This window comes from Mytilus californianus, unplaced genomic scaffold (assembly GCF_021869535.1).
Source record: "Mytilus californianus isolate M0D057914Y unplaced genomic scaffold, xbMytCali1.0.p SCAF_3, whole genome shotgun sequence".
Taxonomy (NCBI): domain Eukaryota; kingdom Metazoa; phylum Mollusca; class Bivalvia; order Mytilida; family Mytilidae; genus Mytilus; species Mytilus californianus.
The window spans coordinates 55,022,913-55,049,167 of record NW_026262679.1 but is presented as its reverse complement, the minus strand read 5'-3'; the positions used below and the strand labels follow the sequence as shown (position 1 = coordinate 55,049,167).

The 26,255-nt window shown below is 31.6% G+C and overlaps 1 protein-coding gene across 3 annotated transcripts in view; it reads left to right on the top strand.

Moving 5' to 3' along the window:
* The window catches only part of LOC127734904 (adipokinetic hormone/corazonin-related peptide receptor variant I-like), a 217,126-nt gene that overhangs the window by 132,133 nt on the left and 58,738 nt on the right, over positions 1–26,255 (top strand). For 2 of the 3 annotated variants that reach the window (XM_052244935.1, XM_052244939.1), the window contains exon 1: positions 6,295–7,086. The exons of the other annotated variant lie outside the window; for it this stretch is intronic. In XM_052244935.1, coding sequence (XP_052100895.1) covers positions 6,544–7,086 — 543 coding nt within the window. In that variant the 5' untranslated portion in view covers positions 6,295–6,543. Of the gene's footprint in view, positions 1–6,294; positions 7,087–26,255 lie in introns of those variants that run through there. 3 annotated transcript variants of the gene reach the window in all.

The window sequence follows — 26,255 nt, the reverse complement described above, 5'->3', positions numbered from 1 at the left end:
TTTTTTCTCTGATATTTACATTGTGTCTTAAACAGTACGTTCTCCAAACTGTTTCTATGCATTTGCTTGTTTGTCAAAGTCGAGAAAGATTCAAAAGGGATATTCAAACTCACAAGTCGAAAAAAAACCCAATGCCATCACAAAAATCGAAAAATGACAAAAAGACAAGCAACAGTCTACAAAACACAACATATAAACCAAACAGGGGTTGAAATTGTCGAAATAGTTGTACAGTACCTGGAAATTTTACTCAAAGTTATTATTGTCTCGATCAAAATATTTATTCCAAAAAATAATCATTGTTCATTTATTGCCGTTTCAGATTATAATTTATTAAAATACATTGTATACCAGTCAGGGGCGTTACTTAAACAAGTTATTTTTTTTTAGTTACTTATATAGGTAATTTTTGTTTTTAAAAATTATTAAATTACTCAATAGAGTTATTTTAAATTTCAATAGAAGCATGGACTAAATGTAGTTTTTTTGACTTTTTACATCATTTTATTACATAAAGTTAAGAATTTATTAAATGTTGTAGATGGTTAATGGATCTATTCTATATTTCTAGCAGTAACGTGCTCTAATGTAACTCTGCGCATGTTTTTCAACTGACTTTCCAGCTCTAATTACTTTCGGCAGATTACTAAGTTTGCGTTTGTTTGATAGACTGTACACTAAAAACAATGTATTACTTAATTATGCTGAATGTGTGTGCTAAGTAGCAAATTCATTACATTTTTATTATAACATCAACTTATTTCGCTGAAGTATATTCCGCGATTATGCGAAAACCTAATTTTTCCAAAAATTATCAACAATATTGACAATTATACTAGTTACATGTTTGTCCCACTCATGGTTTGTTGGACAATTGTGCCATTCGGTTTGTGGTCTCAAGGTATTGGATTGTTGAATCGGAATAATCGGACGTTGAACAAGAGGGAAGACACTTATTTAATCTGCACCAATAACAAAAGGCTCTACAAACTTATTTTCTTAGACATTTTTTTTTTATACCTTACCTTAACTGTATGACAGACAGATATAGCTCAACTATGAATCTGATGTTCAGTAGTTGTCGTTTGTTAATGTGGTTCATAAGTGTTTCTCGTTTCTCGTTTTTTATATTGATTAGACCGTTGGTTTTCCCGTTTGAATGGTTATACACTAGTAATTTTTGGGGGCCTTTATAGCTTGCTGTTCGGTGTGAGCCAAGGCTCCATGTTGAAGACCGTACTTTGACCTATAATGGTTTACTTTTATAAATTTTGACTTGGATGGAGAGTTGTCTCATTGGCACTCATACCACATCTTCTTGTATCTATTATCTATTATAATAATTCATTTAGAAACAAGTTTCTGCAAATTATCATAATATCACAAAGCGACTTCCAGAAATGCATAAACTCACAATTTCAAAATTTACGGGAAATCGTAATCGACTTATTTATGGTGATTTAAAACCATCCGTGATTTCTGTCCAAAACTTACGTGCATTTCAAGCCTCAGGGCGTTACTGAAATAATTATCCATGCAATTATATCTGTATAAAACACTGGCATTGCAGATTTTTTTTTTTTTCAAAAATACACACATATTTACATTATGAAATATTTACATTGTTGGTCACAAAAGAGATTATTTAAAATGTTCAACAGTATATAGGAGAATGCAGATCTTTTGTTTTAGTTTTGAATCACAAATCTATCCGATTCCATATTGATCCACAAATCCCATTTGTCAAATTGTCGTTGTGGTGCTATAGAAACAAGCTCTCATTTTTTATAAACGTGTCCTTACTATACTAACATACGCCAAGTGCTACTGAATTCTCTTGCTGATTTCCCGCAGCGTATTGATGTAAATATTTTGCTTTTTGGGTCAGATTGTTTAACTGATGAGAAGAATATTTTACTCTTTTTGTATTGGTACAGAAATATATATTGAAAAGTAAAAGATTCACACCATAATATGAAAGCTTCATTTATACATTGTATGTTTTCCTTGCATTTCATATTTTTTTGTTTTTGTTTTGTTTTTGTTTTTTTTTTTTTTTTCTCCCTTTTTTCTCAAACTATATAATCAATCTTATTTTGTATTTACTATTCTTAATATATTCCAATTGACAGAGCATGCTCCAAGTAATCATTATATTGTATGTCAATATTCTTTTGGAGACAGATTAAAATAAGCAATGTTGCTTGTTTCTGGATCCCATTGTTTATACTGTATTATATCATATAGCATGATTTGACTTGTCGAATAAAATATTGTTTAAACCAAATCCCATTTAACATTTTCAGAAATCCACAGATTCGAAAAACAGCTGAAGGTTCTCCACAATAGCTATTCTAATAAAACTGATACAATGTCCAATTGACAAACTTGATGATTATGACTGCCTTGAATGCAAAATTGATAATTGAAATAATGAGGCCATGACAACTCTCCAATTTCAGCTTAAAATAGAAGCAATTTTGTAATTCTATAATTAACTGTCAGTGACAGATGTCATAAAATGTAGTGTCGATTACCATGAAAATGTCAATTTCGCCATCCTGACCAACGGACTTTTTTCTCGAAGTCGTATTATACTTTTTTTTTTATTTTGACATTAGAGTAAATATGATACCAGTATAACTTTCACACATTTTTTTTTTCGAAAGAGAAAGTTTTATAAACTATGCACGTCTTTTACTGAATGACCTTTGGTCATTTGGATCAGACAACATTCTACTTACATTTAGAAATATCGGATGTTTAATAATTAGTACATATTTTTTTTAACAAAATTACGAAACATTGACTTCCTATCATAATTGTCGTCTGGCTTTATTTTATGACTTGCTTCAGGAAACCAGCATGATATCTATAATCCATTTATTCATTTTCACAAAATGTGTGGGTATTTAATATACTAATGTGATGACATGCATCGTGTTACCAATATGTCCATTAGTAAACACGAAAAAGGCAACATGACCGACATAGTCCTAAATTTACGCAGATGCTGTCAAATGAATAGATGTGTGGATTAAACGGATACTTCTATCAACATTAACGCTCAATTGATAGTCATTCAATTGGCAAAAAGACAATAGTTTACAATCAAGAATGCATAACGTTATAATAAAAACTAAAGGTTATTGGGTTTATTTTTAAGACGAGGACCATTCATGTAAAATCCTGCCAAATAAGATATTAAACGTGAAATTTATTTAAATTCAGAAATATATACAATTTACGCCCTACTGTCTACGACTTTCGGGGGCCTCGGCGGCCGAGTGGTCTAAGTAGTCACTACTATAATCACTAGCCAGTCAACACTGATGTTGTGAGTTCGAACCCCGCTCGTGCGGGTGCACTCGACTCTAATCTTTATTGACTAGGATTATCAGTTTTCCTATCGAAGGTCGGTGGTTTTCTCCGGGCACTCCGGCTTCCTCCACCAATAAAAAATGGCCGCCACGAAATAGCCCAAAAGCGGTGCTTAAAAGTGGCATTAAAACAACAAAAATCAAAAAATCAAATCTACGACTTTCGATAATATCGGATTCTTTTTCATGTCGAGAAAGTGTGTCATCCGTCGTTCACTCCCATTGGACGGTACAAAGTTAAACCCGTTTGCAGCAATAAATTATTACACAGGGATACAACAAGCAATAAATCTATTTTTCCAATGTTAAAATAAAAACTCATCAAAGACACAAGGCTTCTAATTTGGTACATCAAACGCGCTTTTCGTCTACATAAGACTCGACAATGGCGTTTGAATCAAAAACAGTTAGAATACCAAATCATATACAAAGCGGAAGATCATTAAAAACCGAAAATTTCGAAAAAGTAGTTCCAAATTTGGCTAATGCAATCATTTCCTGGAAGTAGAAAAACTGCTGACTACTGGGACGGTGATTCCCTTAATATAAATGAAAACAAAGAAATAAAAAATAAAGAAAATAGTTTTCAATGAAATGCTATTTTTTGTATCATTATATTTGAGGCATGATATATCAGTAGAGGTAGTGCGATCAGGTACAGCACCATTGCAACTACATGTATATATGAACTATGCTGGTCCTTGTAAAGTTGGATACAATTCTCTCTATTGTGTTCGTTGTTATACAACTTGAAATAACGAATTAGTGATGACATCAACCTTTCAGTTAAAGTTAATTGATTAATACTTTAAGTTATCTCGATCATAATTGTTTTCAACGTGTCAACCTTTAAGTTACCAAAATAAAAGAGACAGATCGAACCAAGCGAATCAGCCATCGTAAATTGGAATCATCAAATTATCACACAACAATATAAACAACTAAACATTTGCACTTGCTTCAAGTCTGACTGATCATATTTACACAAATGATGACCAAAATAATCAAAACACAATGACTAGTTAAATCAATGTAGCAAACCAGATGATCTATGACGTCAATACCAAAATATAGGAGCAATCGTTATGTAAAAAGAATAATATATATATATATCAAAATCCAACGCAATCATAGGTTTGAACGTTGTTTTCAATTTAGACTTGTATATATCAAAATCCTATATCGTTATATGTATATAGATATTGTGTATATGGATGAAAAGATGGGGAATACAGGTATAGCATTGAGATTCTATACCCGACGAAACAAATAATCAAACGACATCTAGCCATAGACCGACATAGTGTCTTAATAATTATATACAGCTCTCGGTCATAAAACTTAGTTTTACTCCAAATCCAGTATTTTCATTTGTTCGTGACATATTCTGAGAACGAGAATCGTGCTCGAAATATGTATGGCCCTCTGTCATAAAACTTTACTCGCTACTCGGAGTACAAAATTTGTGCTCGAAACACCAAACCCAGTATTTTGATTGGTTAATTTCTGAGTCTGAGTACGATAATCGTGCCCGAAAGTTTTATGACCGCAAGGCCAGGTGTCTTTACAATTTATCAAATTCTAAGGTTAAAAAAGTAATAAATGAATTTAACAGAAACTACCGGAAATCTACAATCAACACGAAATTCTCCAAATTGTCCAAATAAATTTTTTTTTAAATCATTAAGATACGACATAAGAGAACCACTGAGAACCACTGAGAGGGTGCCTAATAAGCATATTAATATTTGGCGGAATTACACTTTTATGGAAACAGGAATTTGATTAAGCACCAATCATTCATCCTTTAAGTTAGTTTGAGCAAGGTTTCTTTCCAAATAGAATTCTGAAAACAACTTCTTGAGAAAATAAGTTTCAGAAGGAAAGTGTAAAAAATATGTTGCATCTATTGAAAATTATAAAAAGAAAATCAACATTGAATTTCAAAGTAATATTCATGCTTTTGTAGGATATTGAGAAAAAATAGCTTAAAGTTGAAACTGTTGGTCCAAATTAAAAATTCATGCGCTGCCCTGCTACCCTTACCCCTTACACACACACAACAGATGAATGTTCGGTGCCTTACTACATATATGAACTACAAAATAAATGAGACTATAAAATAGTTGAACAACGGGGAACAGACAACAGACAAGCCGTAGAGTCACTTAGCATGCCAATACGTGAAATAATAAAAACACAATGACTATTTAAATCAATGAAGCAAACCAGATAATCAATGACGTCAATACCAAAATATAGGAGCAATCGTTATGTTTAACAATAATAATAGATATATATATATATCAAAATCCTATGTCGTTATATGTATATAGATATTTTTCTATCTTCGATGATCTTTTTAAAACAATCACATACATTTATTTGTCTCAATCCGTTTTTTTTTTTTTTTTTTGGCTTTTATATTTCATTTATATTGTAGGGATACTAATCATAAGCATATACTAAATAAATGTAAAAAATTTCAATTTCAAAGAAAAGAACTAGTTCTCATTTCCGTAATACATTGTTATGAAAATAATATTAATAGAAAAGAAAATATATTGTGTAAAGAATTAGCTTTATCAAATGATTATATATCTTCGCTCTTTGATAATACTTATCAAAATGTCTGAGTAATGAATTATTCTTGTTTCAAGCTACGTCTAAGATATATAACCTAGTATATCTGCTACATTGATTGAATGTAAGTGTATTATTGACTGTTTACAGCAATATCTTACTTTGTCTAATTGGTCTAATTGGAAGGTATAATCAAAGTCAAGATTTCATCCATCGTCCATAATTAAGGCTAATTCGGAAATTTTGTCTTTTATTAACACTTCGATATGATTCTTTATTTTGTCATGCGCAAGGTTCATTGATCTATCTTCCAACCAATTTGAAACTTCGTACAGCCTTAAAGCATTGACGTGTTGCTAAAGCCGTTGTTTCATTAAATCAAATCTTTTGGAAAAATATACATGATCGGTATTTCCGATAAATAGATTTTAGCAATCTATTTATGAATATTTTGTAGTCAAGAGATTCTATAAAGGTACTTTGGAACTATTCGTGAAAAAGTAAACTTTAGAAAAGCTGCAATATTTTAAATGGATTTAACTTGTATGCTTGACGATGTATGTAAATAACTTTCCACAGCATGGAAAGTGATGACTTCAACCAAACTGTTCGAAAATATGATTTGGATGACATTAAAAATATGTCAACTAATAATTTAACAAATTCCTCCTCTCTCGGACAACCGCCAGCTATACCAGGTGCCCTTCTTTTTACAGAAGAAAATTTAGTAGCCGTAACAGGCTATCCTATACTGTTTGTCATTGGAGCTTGTGGAAATCTGACTGTTTTTATAACTTTATTTAGGAACCGACATGTTAAATCAAGAGTAAATCTTTTCATTTTACACCTGTCCATAGCGGACCTGATAGTGGCATTCGTCATACTACCGATGGAAATAACATGGAACGCTACTGTGGCATGGAAAGGTGGAGACTTCATGTGCCGTTTTATGATGTTCTTTCGGACGTTTGGGCTCTATCTCTCGTCGTTTATTCTTGTGGTGATAAGTTTAGATAGGTATTTTGCCATAGTCCATCCGTTGAGCTTAAATGACTGTGACAAAAGAGGGAAGATTATGTTAAGCCTTGCCTGGATATTCTCGGCCATAGCCAGTCTCCCTCAGGTAAGTTTCAATGTAAAATTGAGAATGGAAATGGGGAATGTGTCAAACAGACAACAACCCGACCAAAGAACAGAAAACAGCCGAAGCCCACCAATGGGTCTTCATTGTATTGTATGTATTTTTATAGGACTCCGTATTGCCCAACGTCCTAGTTTTAATTGTAAGCTGTTGGTATACGTTTTTTTCTTGTTTTTCGATCTGTATACATGTAGCTGACTTTCAATCGTAACTTTAGTATATTGTCCTTGTGATATTGATTTTTTACTTATATCATTAGCTTTCTACATGTTATTACAATGTCGAGACTCATTGAAATATGATTAGACAATATATCAATTTTTAAAGATGAAAAGTTTGTCTTGAAATCTGAGATAATTCCAATACCATATTCTTTCTTGGAAACATTGTCTTTTGTAAGTGAGATTCCAGGAATAGAATATTGTCATGATTAATTCGTAGTCTTTTTTTTCAATTTTCATAGTTTAATTAACAGGAACGGCTTGTCAGGGAGGGTATGAAGGCTGATCATCTTTGTATGTCCGTCTTTCAGTACAAAGTTGTTGGAACAATTCATTTTCGCTTAATTCCACATGATAATTTTTTATTAAAAAGTTTCTTCTTACTTTCGGAACTTGAAAGATATACCAACTAAAATACATTTCTTATAATAACATATTTTTTTACAAAATTTTAAAACTTTGCCTTTTTACATTTTATTAGGGAAATAATAGCATTCAATCGACAAATTGTCCACTTGTTGAATTTGAAAATAACCAAACTTTATATATATTGATAAGTGTAATTTGATTTCAAGTGGCTGATTAATGATGGTAATACTAACAAGAGAACGGAAGGGACATACTGTTGTTAAAATTTCTCATATGCAACATGATAATTCTCGCTTCCTAGCCTTATTTCCAAGTGGTAATCTAGTTGCATTCAATTTGAACTGAGAAATGTCAACTTAGAAATGAAAAATTTCAAGTAGGATCCGAGAAATGTTAACAATTTTGTTAACTTCCTCTAGGTAAGACGAGAATGGGGGTTAGGATGGGGAGGGGGTGGGATGGGGAGGACGAGGGGCCATAAGAAACGGTTTTGAGAATCAAACCATCTTGAATTGACCTTTGTATGAATGTTAGGCTGAACCTTATATCGTGTTTTACCAAATAATAAGCATTAACAAATTTTGTTCAGCTCTGATTCGCACTTTAAAGCCAGATATGTCGTATTTATAAATATATTCATTAATAACATTGAGGTATTCAGAAAAGAAAATGGTTCTCAACCATTTAACAAGAATTTCAAATGTACATGTGTTCATTCATCAGCGCCTGTATATGGAGATTTCTGTAATTTTTGTGCTATTTTCACATTTCTTGATCTGTGTGAGAAAAATATTTCTCCTCACTAGTGAAATATTTGTTCTCGGCAAATGATTGGTCGAAATTTAATTATGACATCAGATTTTCTTGGGTTTCTTCTGAATTTCCTGTTGTGACGTCATGAAAAAAGGCGACCATGCCTGATGACGTCACATATAAAGAACACAACTTTCTGCAAATCTTTGAAAAGGAAGGATAAAAATCATTAGAGAAACAGATTCCACCACTATAACTCGTGTATTACGATATTTCTCCACTCTCAACAGTTAAATTTTAATTATTTAAAAAGCTCGGCAAGCCTCGCGCTTTAAATATTAAAATTTAACTGTCTCGAGTGGAGAAATATTGTAATACACTTGTTGCAGTGGTGAAATCTATATATCTCCCAGTTGTTTCGATGTAACAGAGCTTGCGTTAACTTTCTTAATTATCCTGATTTTCTTGACAGTGAATGCTGCATACAAGGAAGCTACTAAACCAAGGCTTCCTATTGGTAAGGTTGAAGTTATCACTTCTAATATTTTACGTTCGCCATCATCATTTGATTGACTGGTATGAAATATCTGTGTCACATATGCAAATGACCAAGCTTATGTTCCATTTGTCATTGCCTCAATCCCGCCCACTTTTACGTGTTTATGACATCAATGAATGCTACTCATCCCCGATTTTTTAATTGCAAGGAACAACATGACGGGTGCGACTAGTTAAGCATGCTCTGCATAGTACACATATGCATCCGTCTTTAGTTTTCTTTATACTGTTATTTGTCTTTTCGTTGTACATTAATTTTGGTTGGTTTTTTTTCTCCGACTTATGATTACTTGGTATCTTAATATAAATTTATTTCAAAACAAAGAAATTAATAAAAGGGCACAGCCAATGTTAAAACACTATATTACGATCAATTTTTTTTCAATTTAAAAGACAATTTATCGAACGTGGCTAAGTATCGTATGCTTTTTTTCTTCAATATTAGTTAAACATGTTCTTTTTGCTTCGTCCAAAAAAGTTTTTATATAAAAACAAATTATTACATTATAGGGGGTTACCACAATATTGTTTTTTACAATTCCGATCATCAATTTGTGATTTTATATGTGTGCAAATTGCTATTTTACTTTTTACGATAATTCATCGACAAATCAGTCAATCTTACTTGTATTGATCTCACTCACTGGGTCAATATCGAAGAGTCAATGTTGCATTGAAAATATTTCCAACTTTTAAATGAACAAAATATTGAATCAAAATGTAAAATTGCTGTTGTCTAACTTACAATACTAATGGTACATTTATTTGTTTATTAAACGCAATAACTAGCTTTACTTTGATATAATTTAGATTTAGCTTCAAAAAGTCCTAACTATTAATTATTCAGACTAATATTAAACAAATTCTATAATGCTATTTTAGCTGTACTTTTAGCAAATAGTACGTAATAAACGGTGTTATTTATGAGTGCTTCGTGCAGTCATTATTTGGATTAGGGTGCTTAAATATTGTATTAACCTTCAAAAACGTCTGCCAAATATTATCTATGGAAGAATTTCATTTGTTATAGTGTTATAACAATTCCATTGCGGGACATATTGCAAAGAACTTTTGCCAAAGAATTAATAACTTCGCAAGAAGAAGAATAACGCAAATAAAAATTAGCACGAGCGTGTCAAACGTTAAACTTTTCTTGTTAGATTACTATCCGATCCTTTTGTCATCTATTATTTCGACAATAAAATATGTTTAGACTATACATTAATAAAGATAGACAACCTCGGGGGAGAAAAGTTTACGCGAAGTATGCAAGAGAGAGTGTGGCTAACCATCAAATTAGAGTTCGGGTTAAAGTTTGAGTTATAAATCAAGTAAAAGTTTTGAGTTGAATTTCGAGCTAAAGTTCGAGTTATACTTCTAGTTCGAGCTAGAGTTCCAATTAGAGTTCGAGTTAGAGTTCGACTTGCACTTCGAGTTACATTTCGAGTTACTCTTCGATTTAAACTTCGTGTTAAAATCTGAGTAAGACTTTGAGTTCGAGTCAAAATTCGAGTTGGAGTTCGACTTATCACTTCGTAAAACTTCGAGTATGAGTTCTTATGATGCAATAAGAGATACCATTGTATTATATTTTGGAATTCCAGCTGGATACTTATTTTAGAGTTGCTATTCTATGATTATAGAGCGCTGCAGATCAACGACTGCAATTACTTTTCGATTCGTCCTTCCACTCGTTTTTCCTTTTGAATGCATTTTTTTAGGATAGGTTAATGACTTGTCTTAAAAGATTGATTGATTGATTACTTGCTTTTGTTTAACTCTTGGCTATAACATGGCGATCAGTTTTGTACTGGTGGGGGATGTCGGACTATCAAAAGATGGTACTTTTCTTGTAATTGATTTTATCGTACTATGTTCTTTTTTGGTATCTTTTGTTATTCAGTTGACAGGGAAAGGATTTGGTATCTCATCAAATAGTTTACACAGTGACTTAGTCATGTGCATTTTCCATGTCATTAATCTAATCAGTCTAAAGTCATACATTTATGTGTTTATTATTTTTAAAATTGGTGTAGGCGGCAATCATGTCTTTGGATAGCTTCTATTTTTATAACGATTAAGTTAGAGCTAGTCATATTGTTCGGACACCTGCCTATTGTTCAAGACTGAAGGTTGCCCTGTAGATGAATTTTGTTATGGTTTTTTCGACAGTATGCCCCGCAATAAAATTGTTGTTTTAACTGTAAACAAAAAATTTTAAAAATCTTCTATGTTTCAATGATTCACACTTATCCAGGAAATGTTATATAACAATAGGGATGGAGTGGTATATACGAACAATGTATGGATTCAAGATTATATTTGAAAGGTTTCTTCTATCCTTGATTTGATTTGTGAAAGCAAATAACAGTGTTGGTATATCTATCGTATTCTGCACTTTCATCAAGGTTACAAAGAAAACCTATACTATATATCAGATGACAATTAAATAAGGTTTCAATGTCTAACCCTATCGTATTAATCTATAAAATTCAATTAGACCTTTATCCATTTATTCCTTAAATTCGATAAATCGTGTTTCTTCTACTCCTGATTTATAATTCTGTTTTGTTCATAGACCATGCCAATAAATAAAAAAGAACGACTAGACGTATAGCGTTGTTCTTTCCAGAACGTTCTTAGTTCATTCACCACGAGAGTATAAAAATGTTTATTGGCTGTGTTTTAAACATCGCTGAGATTGTAAAGGCTGTTTTTATAGTAACAGTAATTGTTATTTATTACAACTTAACTGCCAATATTTTGTACATCTGTGAACTTTGTTATTGTCTTTTGTTTTGTTTATTATTCAACTCTGATTGAAACACCATTTTGTAATATTAGTATGCACATTGTGTGTGATCTTCATAAAAATAATTAATTTTTTAACGCACTGTATCTCTTAAAAAACTACTAGGGTTTCATAAAAGTATAACAAATTAACCTTTGAGTAATGCAATCTTTTCCCTCATATTTATGAGCAGGTGTTGTCGATATTGAAGACTACAACGACAAGAAATAAACTATATTGACTGAAGGATTGATTGAATTACAATGTATATATGATATGGATATTAAAGTCCTCTTGGTGACAAACAATAATTTTATGCACAAATTATTAATTTTATATATACTTTGAAAAAGAAGAGTATTTGACTGATATCATGTTTTTTATCAAAAATATTTTGAAATGATAATGTATGTCTTGAACATATCTGCGCATGTGTTTGATGTTAATGCATCAATCCTGTATTTCTTTTAATCGAAACTAACATAACTGAAAAAAAAATAAGGTTTTAAACTCTTGTTATACGAGATGAGTATATACCTCTACTTTGTACATGTGGCACTTGTCTTATTTAGGCATTACATTTATAATCATTGAAACCGTGATCATAAAGGATGCTTGCACATATAGTGTATTGATTTATCATTTTGCTTATTGGGCTTAACAAAAATAAAATGAGCAACGCTTAAAATTAATCTAGATAAAATACAGTTGGATCTAAACCCCTTAAAGTATTTGCAGTGACAGAACTCGATTAAAGCAGCTTATAATTAATCGAAAGTCGCAATGCTATGCCACGTTTGACTGAAAATTCGTATTAATGACAAGGTGTCCTGAGGAGTTTTGTCATTTTCTGTTAATATATTTTTTCTTATTTTACCAGACTCGGAGGTAACATAGAGTTCGCCAAATCATGTTTGTGTGATTGACTTGATTAATGCTTTATATTCGTGAATAGAAATTATACAGAGTTTTCACATAACACATTCTGAATTACAGTACAGCCGTGACCCTATTACAGTCAAACCTAACCTGTCTTGATTGAATGAGTATTGCTGGCCAGATTAATTGCCTTGTCTATATTAGTACAAGTGAATGCCACTCTTCGTCAGAAAATGTATCCTTAATAACAACTGGACAAGCGTCAATGTGCCGAATAAAGACATGTTAACAAATAACTAATACGTGATCGATTGTGATTCCGCGATGCAATCATACAGTGATAAACAGTCTGATGAACACAATTTTATGAAACAAGAAAAGGGAAATAGTGGGCGATTGTTTTCGAACTGCAGGGAATATGTTTAATTAAGTCTGTTGTTTCCGTACCCCAGTAAGATACTTTTATGACATTGCCTGCCACTTATATGTGTTACAGGAAATTATGCCTACGTTCAGGGAAATCTGTAATTGTTCTTATTAAATTTTGCTCCTTTTGGAATTTAAGTGGCTGATATTCGATTCTTCATTGTGGTATGGTATTGAGAAATGAAAAATTATATGTATGAAATAAAAGAAAACCTTGCTAGAATATGGTATGCATCCTCTAACAACATCCCTTAGAGGTTTAAGTAGTTCATCTAAAGTGATCACTAACATGTCAACAATGAGGTTGCGAGTCGAACCACGCTCGTTTAAAAGTGCTCTCAACTCCGATCTTAATCTAATTCTCCTGCCGAATGTCGACAGTAATTTCCGTGAACTCTAAAACTTAAAGTTCCTCAAATAATACATGTGTGGTCGGGTTGATTCATTCGTTATATTCGTGGATTTGTTGGTTGCTTCAACCACCAACAGAATCTGGCACCCATGAAATTGTCAAGGGAACTGAAAGTGGCGTTAAACACCATCAATCAAGCAATTAGTCAATCCTAGTATGCAAAGTATACTGCATATGATTCCGTTTATCTACCGTTAGGTTCACCATATATGATTTTTACTTTTCATTACTTTTGGTCCTTTAACTCTTCGTGTGTTCATGTACTAATAACTCCTTTGGATCACAGTATTCATCCAGAAAAGTTCTTCGAACGCACAAAAAAAATAAAGTGTTATTTTCATTTTCATATTTTATGATTAAAGGTAATGTTTCTTATATAGCAAGAAAATTTGAGTTCGTCGCCGGTTATTGTTGATTTTTTTGTTGTTGCTGAATACTTGTAGCTAAATTTTGATTTTCTTTTTAGTTGATTGGTGTTTGCTTGTTCTTCTTTTTTTTTCATTGGTCCATAGTAAAAACTGTTTTTTCTTCGACTGGTTTTTGATTGCACCTTTCTATTACCTCTCCTTGTTTTACAAATATCAAGGCATAATTTGATTAGACGATACAAAAATGAAAAGTTAGAAGAAACTAACAGACTTTGATCAAACCTGAAACACGTATATGAAAAAAATTGACTAATCATTTCTTATTTACCAAGTACATTTTCCTAACGTATTAATTATCATAATAGTATCAAGACATCAAAAGTGTCTTTTATTATCAAATCCTTTCATTCAAAGTATATTTTATGGTTTCATCTCCTACGCTAAAGCTTGTTTTATGGTATAAAATCCTGACATTATGTTATAATAACCATATTTTCCTCCATTTACGAATTTAAATACAGATTAGATATTATGAAAATATCAATCATATACGATGACATTTCCATTATGTAGGATGCGGAAAAGGTGAACGTTTTTTAGGTAAATCCTTTTGTGTACGAACAGATGTGACACATCTGATTGTGTCACTGTGTATATAACCAAGTGCAGCTCTGATTTTTTTTTCATCGTAAAAAACTATAAACATTTACCTTCGGACAAGTTATGTTTATTATTTTCAAAACATTTAAGCGTCTTAAAAGAAAATTATATCTCTTTATGTCATTTATTTTCTTTGTTATTTTTTTTTTCTAATGTTGAGTTGAGGTTCATTGATAGTTTTTGATGCCGTTAAAGCTGCTCATTCATTTGTCTTCTGTGAAATGGTTGATCAATTTAAATGTAATATTATTTGTCTTTTCGCCCTTTCACTGTTGCCATGGTGATGTCTCTCTCTCCTTTTTCGCACATTACAAAAATAACGTGCAAATTATCTAGCTTATCTAGAAACAGGGAAATTCTAGGTTGTCCATTGGTTAATTTACCAGGCTTTCTATTAAGTCTACTAGTCTAACTACCACTAGAACAGATAGTAATAACAAGTGCAGACAGTTTAATTCTTGAGGCCTTGGTGCCCGATTGGTCTAAGTGATTCATCTGCGTGACGTTGAAGTTGCCGCTCGTGGCAAGGTGCGTTAGACATCCATGTTAATTGACTAGGATTGCCAGTTTTATTGTCGAAGGTTGTTGGTTCTCTTCCTGAGTTTAATATGGCTTTAAAAACCCAATTTGGATAATTTTTAACTTTTTTAATGAATGCAGTCAAATCTTTTCTCGCCCTTGGTATATTGAGTAATATTGGCTTGTCGACACTTTCAGTCTTAAATTTATGAGTAATTATAAAGAATATGTACGGTAACCATTAATATATAGATGTAAAATGTCAGTTTTAATTGAATTCATACAAGTGGAATTACTCTGTGCTTCCAGAATAAACTTCACTATTCTTTAAGAAATTTAGTTAAACTTGCAGCCGATTTCTTTAGTTGCGTTCTTGTAATTTTTGAGTAATACAAATGTGCATGCTTATTCTTAAACATTAATTTAATTCAAAAACATGCATATCAAATCAACTAAAATAGTAAGAAAGTGCCATCGGAATATTGCCATCAAGGAAAGAAAACTAAACATAATAAGAGTAGCACTAAGCGACATAATTAACAAGGTTCCTTACTTGGGGCCCATGTGAATTTTGATTTTCAAATAATGCATATTTATTTATAAGTTCAAGTTCGGATGATTAAAAATCATGGTGGCCGTTTTGAATTTCAAATGATTGGTATAAATTTGACATTTTACTAGAAATTAGTAAACTTTGATATATAAATGCAATTTATTTGAATGAATCTTTAATTACAATAAAACATATATATTGTCATGCCTTTACATTGTTTACTGTTGTTTGTCTCTCGGTCTTTTTTTCGCTGTTTGTCAAAGCGTATAGGTTTGTTATCAACTTGTGGTTTCCAACATTACTTGTATAGCCTCTCTTGTATAAAAGGTTAATTTTTGTTCTTGTTCGTGCCTGAACTATTGAATCTAAGAAATAAATTCAGAAAGAAGCTTACGTTTTCATTGATTGTGTCATGTTCCATTAACAATGATTTTCGCGTCAATAAGCTTAATTTATTTTTAACTTCAAATACGCTGTATGGTCTCGTGTACCTTAATCCCCCTTTTCTACTTCAATGCTATCTAGATTTAGTAATTTACTTAACACTAATTGAGTTGCGAACAGACTTTATTGACTATTATATGTTTTTCTTACGTAATAGATTTAACCTTGCATTGAACGGCCTCAAAATTGAATTAATGCCTGTTCATTTAAATTTTTTACTTGAAAGAATTAGCAATCTATCAATTAATTATGCTGTGGATTTTTTTCATTTTTTTTTATAGTAGTTGACGTTGTATCGCTTAATTGTTAATGCAATTTTCTGCCGCTTACATAATTAAGTTTTCTAGTACTTTCCTTATAAAACTGGGTAGTTTATTTTAATTTTTACGTATCGTAAACCAGAGCAATTGCAAAATAATGTAGCATTGCAAATCAGAGTACATTGTATATTTATATTGGGAATCAACAGAAAGTGACCCATTTCTTTTAAAAGGTTTCATATTTCTAAAGAAATGGTGTTTTTATTCTTTAGGTAAGTTCTGTAATGTGTATTTCCCTTTTTCTCTTTCGGCCTGTTTATGTTTTGAAATTAATTTTTCTCTTTCGGCTTTGCAATGCTGTCCATCCGATTTGTTTGTCCTTTTCATAGATAAGGTAACTAACAAAAATTAAAAATTAAATACCCTGGTGTGCCCTGTTGCTGTCTGTAGAGTTTTCGACGTCAAAAAAAGAATTATGTGGACAACAGTATTTGAACTTGCACCGGTTTATGAGCTTTTGATACTGGTTGAAAGCCTCACTATGACGTTAAGAGGAAGAACAGCAATATAGGCGTCGTACATTAGCTTTTTGTTTGTTAAGTGCGTAAAGTTTTTTATTGATGCACCTTTACCCTTCTTTTCCATTATACATTCCTATTGTACCTAACAAAATTCATAAATGAACATGCACACAACCACAATAAACGCCCTGTAAAGCTGCATTTTTTAAAACTTCAATTGTTTGAGTAAATCAATAAAGTTTATCCTTTTTGGAGATAGTAAATAACCTGCCATCAGCCTTTAAGACCGAAGAAACTTCGTCAATGACACTAATGTGTTTTAGTGTATACAAATATTAAAAAAAATAAGTACAATGACGTTCGAACGGCGTTTTGCATTTGCGCCGATCTGCATTTCATTTGCGCCCATTTTTTCTTTCACTTGCGCCCATTTTTTCTTTCATTTGCGCCGATTTGTGTACAGGTAAATTTATACAGTTGAATTTTATTTATCATTGTAAACCTCTTCCGTTAGCTAATTGTATATATGTTAAAATTTGTTCATTGTAATGATTCTGGACTGTTATTCGTCGATCCTCTTAGTTTTCAATGGGTGCAGCTTCCCAGAAATGAGGAGCATAAAGTGAAGTTGAGCATTATTATAATTATATAAGTACTTAGTACGTAGTCTAACAATGCATGACATTTGTCATCAGAAGGAGCGTTAGACATGATGTCAAACATGAAGCAGTCTTCGATTCCATCTGGGGGAAGGAATCGTAGCCCGAAAAATTGCAATAGCCATTTACCAGTGTCACTTGATTTGTCTTTATACTCTGTGCTTAGCGTATAACACCAGTTCTGAGCCAGATGAAAACGACAAAAATCTACTTGCAGGGGACAGCAGTTATATACAATTTATAATTGACCCTTCATAACATATGTACAACTGGCGAACGGAAGAGGTTTATAATGATAAATAAAAATAACATTCACCTTTAGTTTACCTGTACAAAATCGGCGCAAATGAAAAAATCAAATCGGCGCAAATGAAAGATCGAAAATTTAAAAAAAAATCGGCGCAAATGTCATACGCCGTTCGAGACTTGTTTGTTAAATTGCAAATTACTTGATTAATTTCGTCTCAGGAACGGTCTTAATGCAAACAGGATACTTTAAAGACTATAATACTATTGATTATGTGAAGATATTAGTAAACAAGAATGACATTATTGACTTGCATTCAGTTAAGCTATGAATACGTATCATTAATAAATCGTGACCAGGAATCACCTGTTGTGATGATGGCGAGTCCAGTTTATCATATACACGTATGACAATCAAAGGAAAACAGCGAAGAGCATTTCCTTTTACTTGTTTCTCGAAGCTCTTAAATGTTTTATGTAATTTGCTTCCCATACTAGTTATCTGGGATTAGTTCTAACCTCGAAACAAATTTGTCAGTAATTGTCAATCTAGCTGGTCTTTGGTAGATTTATGTCTCATTGACAAATTTACCGCTATCGCCTTATTTTTTATACTGATGACCTTTGCAAAACATTGTGTAAAACGCTTTCTGTTGTAATGCTAACGAAATACGAGAAATGTGTGATTTTCCTCAATGTCAAACACAATCTAAATTGTAATATTGTTGCTCCGACATGAGCCTCATTTATAAGTGGTGACTATAACAGGCACATAAATAAACTTGCTGTCGATTGATTTACCATCATTTATTTCAATACGAAAGTATATATGTCAAATTACCCTAGGCAGAGTTCACCTCAACAAATTTTACCTTATCATTTGAGGTCCCTATAAAAAGTGCGCTTAGTCACAGCAAAATTAGTATGTTTGACTATAACTGAATTTGTGTCTAAACAAATCTGAATTAACTGCAATCGAAAAGAATTTAAATATTGACTATTCTTATCACTTTTAATTTTGTAAGTGACTGGCAATTCATTTGTCTTTTTGAATGTTCAAGCCATATTAAAGCGGTATTTGTTTTCAAATTGTGTCTAAGCAATATAATTATTCTTGCCGTTGTAACCTTTTTCATGCTCTGGTTAAATAAAATTTCAAAAGATTACGTAGTTATTGAACAATTTTCTTACAACAGCTTCTGTATCTAATTACAATTTTCTCCTTCATTATTACATTGATAAAAGCCTTGAAAACCTATCCAATAAGTTTATCATTTCGGAAATATAAAATGAGAAATGATTAAATGATGTAATTTCTTGACGATTTTTTCATGACCAATCTTAATTAATTTTGAATTGACAAAATGAAAGTTTGAAAAGATACATTTTGAAAAGTCATTTATTTTCTACAACTGGATATCCACGAACTCGTAATAAAGTGCGAGTCAGTGACCCTTATGTTGAGAATATATTATTTTAGATAGTGACTTTGGTTTTACCAGCGGTCGATAAAATAATTAATGCCAGACAAAAATAAGATGTGAACATTATATCTTTTCGGTGGAGGGCTTATTGCCTTGACACCAGAATTGATGAGCGAATTGAAATCTGTAAACAAATCGCATTCATCATTATAGAAATGACACTGGTAATAATAGCCGTTTTTGTCTACTAGTCAAACTCGAATACGTTTTAGCGACATATATTCACAATGCCAGTAACAGAACAGTTGATGTTCTTTTATGGAAAACACAATCTTCTTTTATACTAAGCATGTTTTTGATTTTCTTTTTAATTCATTGAGTAAAATTAATCTAGTTTCTTTGTTTATATAATAAGTGGTAGTGCATAATCTACTACATTGGAAACTACTTTCTATTTCGATTTGTACGCATTAAGTTAAAATGACTGGTGTTTTCCCCCTATTTTATAAAAACAAATGACACGTCTCACACATGAACTTTCCATCTAGCTGTAGGTCTATGTGAAATATGATACCTTATCAGTTGAACGCAGTCAACTTACATTATTTCTTTCTCTATTAGAGTTTTTTTTTTAATTTCATCTACACATTCGATAACATTAATTTTGTTAAGATACAATGTGTAAGTTAAAAGTTGCTAAAACGTCACTTCTTAAAATACAATGTCGCATCTTGAGCTTATTGTATGTATCTGAACTTATTTTGTGTTTTATTTTTACCGATTAGTCATATTGGGCAAAAAATATAGAAGTAGTAATCAACATGGCTGTAGTTCGGAAAAAAAGGAAATTAAGTCCTTGCAGATTCAGTTTAAACGAAAATTTTACTATAATACTGTATTGTAAGACCAGATTATTGGACGATTACGTTATATGTGTTCAAAGGGGGACGAAAGATACCAGAGGGACAGTCAAACTCATAGATCGAAAACAAACTGACAACGCCATGGCCAAAAATAAAAAGACAAACAGACAAATAATAGTACAGATGACACAACATAGAAAACTAAAGACTAAGCAACACGAACCCCACCAAAAACTTGTACCAATACTCCAGCAAGAGACTTAAATAACATATGAAGTTCAAACTGTACTTGATTTGCCTTGAACAGGAATGGAAAGGTTGGGATTGTATTCAATTTAAGTTTAGTTATGTCTCAACTGTACTGAATACTTCTAATATGAACTGTAAACAAAATTGTATTGCATTACCTTTCTGGATTGAATTCAACACATATAATACCAAGTATGAACTAACTAAAATCTACCAAGTATATTAAAAGATACCATATCAAGAGAGTTTAAGTTCGGTTGAGCCAGATTAAGCCTTGATAGACATGTATAAGATGCATGCATAGTGATTCGTTCAAATGCAGTGAGACTCGGTTATGTATGCTTGTTCGAATATGACCCAAATTGAAAAGAGTACAGTTTTTGACTTTTTGTAAAGACTAGTTGTCTGATATTAATAGGTGCATTTTAGTATTTAATGTTAATTTGGTGCATTTTAGTACTTAAAATTAATAGGGTGCATTTTAATACTTAACATTAATATGGAGCATTTTAGTACTTAATATAATAGCGTGCATTTCTAAAGTGCATCTAACACTTATAGTGTACACTAAACGTTGTGATTACCTCTTCTCACTGAAAAACAATGTGCTCATGTCTATGTAAAGAGGCTGGATAAATAATAGATTTGTGATGTAAAACTACTTCTATGATGTATAAATACATGAAGTTTATATGAATATAGAATCAATTGAAGTATTTATAGTCAAGAACAATTATTATTTCTAATTGAAACAAGTATTGAACTGTGTTTGTATAGTATGAAGTTCAAGATTTTCAACACAAAATTAACTTTACATGGATATGAGTACTGTCATCGTAAATAAAAAGATCCACATTGATGAAGGTCATTGTTAATATTCCGAAAAAAATATTTCCTACACGATATTTTAATTTTTATTGTATCAGAAATCAGTATATTATAATAGTTTAACAAATTGTAAAGACCATGGCCCGTATGCATAAAACCACTTAAGTTAAACAATCCAATCGTAGTACTAATTTATCGTTGGACATGTTGAAAAATCTGTCCGTTCGGAACAAATCTTAACTTAAGAAGCTTCATGCATACGGGCCCATGAGTATTTGTTGCCCTTGCAATCCATTGGAAAACATTGATCGATGTGGTGTTCCTATTGAGAGGTTTTGATACATGCATGTGGAGACTAATTTTATTGTACAAAATGTACTAGTTAACTTAAAGACTCGTGTCAATTTTTGAAATATATCACATACTTGGTAACAACATCAATGTGATATCTTAAATATGAATACGCTACATGAAATACATAATTATGGTATACTTTAAAAACTCATCATGCTTTGTTTGACCATAACGGTTAAATATCAATGTCACAGATGACAACGTATTACTAAATTTTCCAATCGTCGTAGTCATAATCCCGTCTTTTTACCCTCGATCCATCACCGAATGAGATTTTTCACTAAATGTGTTCTTGCATTGAGCAACACGACGGGTTTCACTTGCGAAACAGGATGTTCTTACCATTCTGGGACGCCTGGGATCACCCTTGGGTTATGCGAGATTCGTGCTTTTCAGTCTGTAGTTTTTGATATAGTGATTAGTAGTGTTAGTATTTGTCGGGTTTTCTTCGACTAATGAACTTTTATTGTCCTTTTGGTGTATTCCGCTTCTTTTTTAAACCCCTGGTCTTAGCATTACAATGTTATGATAAGAATTGAATGTTTCGCTTTTGAGTTATAAAATTTTGACAATGCGCACATTTTTAGTTTGAACAAACTGGGATTCGGTCAACGAGTCTGTACCCTAAAAACTACAAAAAGAAGCATCCAGTGACTTTAGTATTAAATGGTAATTATTTTATTTATTCATTGTGATAAAGATTTTACATAAAACTGTATAAATATAGAAAGTTGCATTTCATTACATATTTTGTTTTGTCCATGACTAAAATTCATTGCACCTTCTGCAAAATGTTAGTGTCAATATTTGTTTCCTTAATTTTGAATACATGGAAATTATGAAAAATCGGAAGTTGTTATTGTACATTATCGCTCGATGGTAATGCAAAAAGTATGTTAGTAGTTGGGCAATGATGTCATATTTACATTTTATGAAGTAAGAAAAATTAATCATCATGCTAGTGGTATTCAACCATTCTTAAACTGTTATTGTGGAACCGAATTGATTTGTTTCATTCGTTGGTCGATCTTACATAAGCCCACGATGTAGGAATATAATTCAATATGTAAAATGTCACGACTTTCCTAGTCTTTACAACGTTTTATGTCAAAGATGATTATTTTACATAAAAAGTATACTAGCATTGCAATCTAAAACATCGTTTCTTTCATTTATTCGGTATAGCCTTTAATTGGCTATTTACGCTAACGTATAAAACCCCATCGACTTCTCTGCTGGAGCTTAATTCAAATTTGAGTACCCATGAAATCTTTTTTACAAATTTATTTGTGATTAGGAACGCGTAAGATGACAGATCATATCTATTTCATTATTTTGCTACTTAATCTTTATACGAAACATACATAAAAATTAGTTTGAATTCGATGTATTGTACCTCCGGGAGTTATTAAAGTCGCGCGCTTGCGCATTACAAGGATGACGTAAACTAAACCATTTCTTGATCTAATTTATAAAAGAACTTTTTTTTTTATTTCCTCAAAATGTTCAATTAATGTCAAAACAATTTATTACTTCGACGTGGCATTTTTATTGCATTATACAATTCTGTCTATTGTCAAATGCAGTATTAACTTGTGTGGTTTTCAACGTCAAAATTAAAAGGGTTGATTCTTCATTGATTGGAGGAACGAATGATTCATAGCAAGATATGTAATTTGATTCTCTTTGTTTGGAGTTCATTTAATTTCAACTCGTACAAGTATTTGCCTATCGTAACCTAGAATCATTTAGAAATGTAAAGACTAATTGTCTTGTCAAATCAATTGAACAATCATTTCAATACCTCACACAATGAAGTTGTCCTAAGCATGTGTTGAGTGTATTACTAAAATATGATAAATATTCAAAGAATTTAATGGAAGATGGCTGTTACTGTGGCTTCATTTATTTTCGTGGGAACCAATTTTCGTGTATTGAGGAAAACTTGCATTTTCTTGGCTATTTAATTTCGTTGATTTGCAAAAGTCGGCATACGTTCCTAAAGAAAATTAGAAATTCGTTGAACATCTAAATTCGTGATTCTCCTGTGATCACGAAATGCACGAAAATTGGTATCCAACGAATAATAATGAATCCACAGTATCAAAAGATTGATTTCTTTAAACAGAAACTGATTTTCTATATTACTATTTAGTCTAAAACTAAATAGAAGGAAGTGTCTCCTTTCTAGGAAGGACTTGAATTGACAAATTGGAGCCATGAAACTTGATATTCGATTGCCTATGCACTTTGATTTCATATAAATAGATGGATCTACTAGTTTAATTATATAAGATTGGCAAAACCTTTATGTTTATAACATAATCCAGTATTACTGATGAAATTCGTATAACAATGCATGACCATGTGCTGTGTTCTAGCTTCTTTTCGATATTTTATCAAGAACTATTGTTTGCTTATTTCGATGCAATTACTAGAGTAGTACATTTGATATCACGAACTCGACAGGAGAAGATTAGAAAACATTTTCCACTTGTAAAATTGATTTGTATATAATTTGGTAAATTACTGGCAACGCAAAACTAGGTGATTAAGATTATATGTTGTGTATCGCCAAACAATTGCTTTTTGACCCTATCTAATACTTTTTTTGTTGAATTACTTGAGAAACAATAATATTTTTAAAAGATTCTATGTTGTGTATCGCTACAAAAGAGAGGCGAAAGATACCATACGGACATTCATTTTATTGATTTGTATTTACATTGTATCATAGATCAAATTTATTCGTTCAGTGTATGTTCACGTGTATTAATATGTCTTTTGATTGAGTTAAGCCATTTTAAATTGATATTTTATAGTGTGTCTTTCTATGTTGTGATGTTACACTATTGTTTCAGATAAGGGTGAAGTTTTGGTACCATTAAAACGTTTAAACCAGCTGCAATTGTTTGCACCTGTCCTGAGTCAGGAATCTGATGTTCAGTAGTTGTCGTTTGTTGATGTGGTTCATAAGTGTTTCTCGTTTCTCGTTTTTTATATAGATTAGACCGTTGGTTTTCCCGTTTGAATGGTTTTACACTAGTAATTTTTGGGGCCCTTTATAGCTTGCTGTTCGGTGTGAGCCAAGGCTCCGTGTTGAAGACCGTACTTTGACCTATAATGGTTTACTTTTATTGTGACTTGGATGGAGAGTTGTCTCATTGGCACTCATACCACATCTTCTTATATCTATTCAACTCATTAGTCGAAAAAAAAACTGACAATACCATGGCAAAAAACGAAAAACGAAAAAGATCAAAAGACAACCAACAGTGTACAAAACACAACATAGAAAACCAAAGACTGAGCAACACGAACCCCACCAAAAACCTGTAACAATTCCTTCCTTTTTGACTCTACTTAATTTTTGTCCATAATTTTGTAAATTACTTATCACACAAAGCTATCTTTATAAGATTTTATATTGTTTATCGCTACATGTGTAACAATAAATTGTTTTTTTTTATTCTACTCAATAGTTCTCATTTCCTTTCTTACAAAATATGTAACAAGAGGTTTTTTTTTATTTATACTAGATAAATTGAACAACCAATATTTTTAACCTAAATTTACTTTAAACTACTTTATTGACACTCCTTTTCAACATACGGTGAACCATTTTTAAATGTTACAAAAGTCTGGATAGATGGCTGATATTTACTATGACAGGCAACACGACACGTGACTTGGCGCAACTTCTTGGAATATTCAATTTTTAAAGCTTTTCATCTTCGTATTTGATTTGGCCTTCCAACTGTTTTAATTTGACTGAGCGCCACTGATGAGTCTTATGTAGACGAAAAGCGAGTCTGGCGTACCAAATTATAAGCCTGGTATCTCTTATGAGGTTCTACAGATATTTGCTCACATTACTTTAGTCTGTGTGACGCTGTGGATGTAAAATTAGTAAGTGCATTGATCCATTGTAAGAGGGTCTGGGTGGGTTTAACAGAATAGAGCAAAACATAAAGAATAGAGAGTAAAGGTTTGCAAACGTAAAAAAAAAAACTGGAAAATAAAAGAGTAAGGTTATGTTATACTGATTACAGAAATAAACGATGTATAGAATAAACAAATCATCTAATTACAGATAAAAATCACTGTAAAATTATTATCATATGAATTTTACAAAATAAGCATTGTTTGTAAAGATACAGAAAAAAAATGCCCTAGATATGTAAAGAATACAGAAATTAAAGACCCCCTATCCAGACCCTCTTGTAAGTAACTTGTTGATCGTAGCAGGTTTTCCTGTATACCTTTGCCTTTTTATAAACAAAAGTGATTATGGTATGCAAAACTGAATGCACACGTGGAAAGTGGCGTTAACTAATTGCTTTTAACTGCAAATTCTTTTAAAAGGGTCACAAGTTCATATGAGCTATTGCAAAGATTTCTGTATTATCTTAAAACTATCTGTTTATTGACTATAAAACCGTTAGTTTGTGGGTTTTAAGTAGTCGTTAATGTCAGTTTTTCTTTGTGTAACTTATTATATATAGTTAAGTTTTTTGCCTTTTTTTCTTTAATGCACTTACCAGGTTTGCAATGCATTTGATCACTTTGGAAATGAAGCAACTATAAACAATTATGCTAATTTTACGATATGTTTGATTTAAATTTTTTTCTCTTTTGTTACAAAGACTTTTATATCGCTGTTTTTCCCATATTTATAAAAATAAGATATGTAATTGTCAATTTGATTGATTATCAGGAAACATTTTAAATCTTCATTTAAGATAGGAACATGATAAAGTCTTTTTGAGATATCTCTATATATATATATATGTA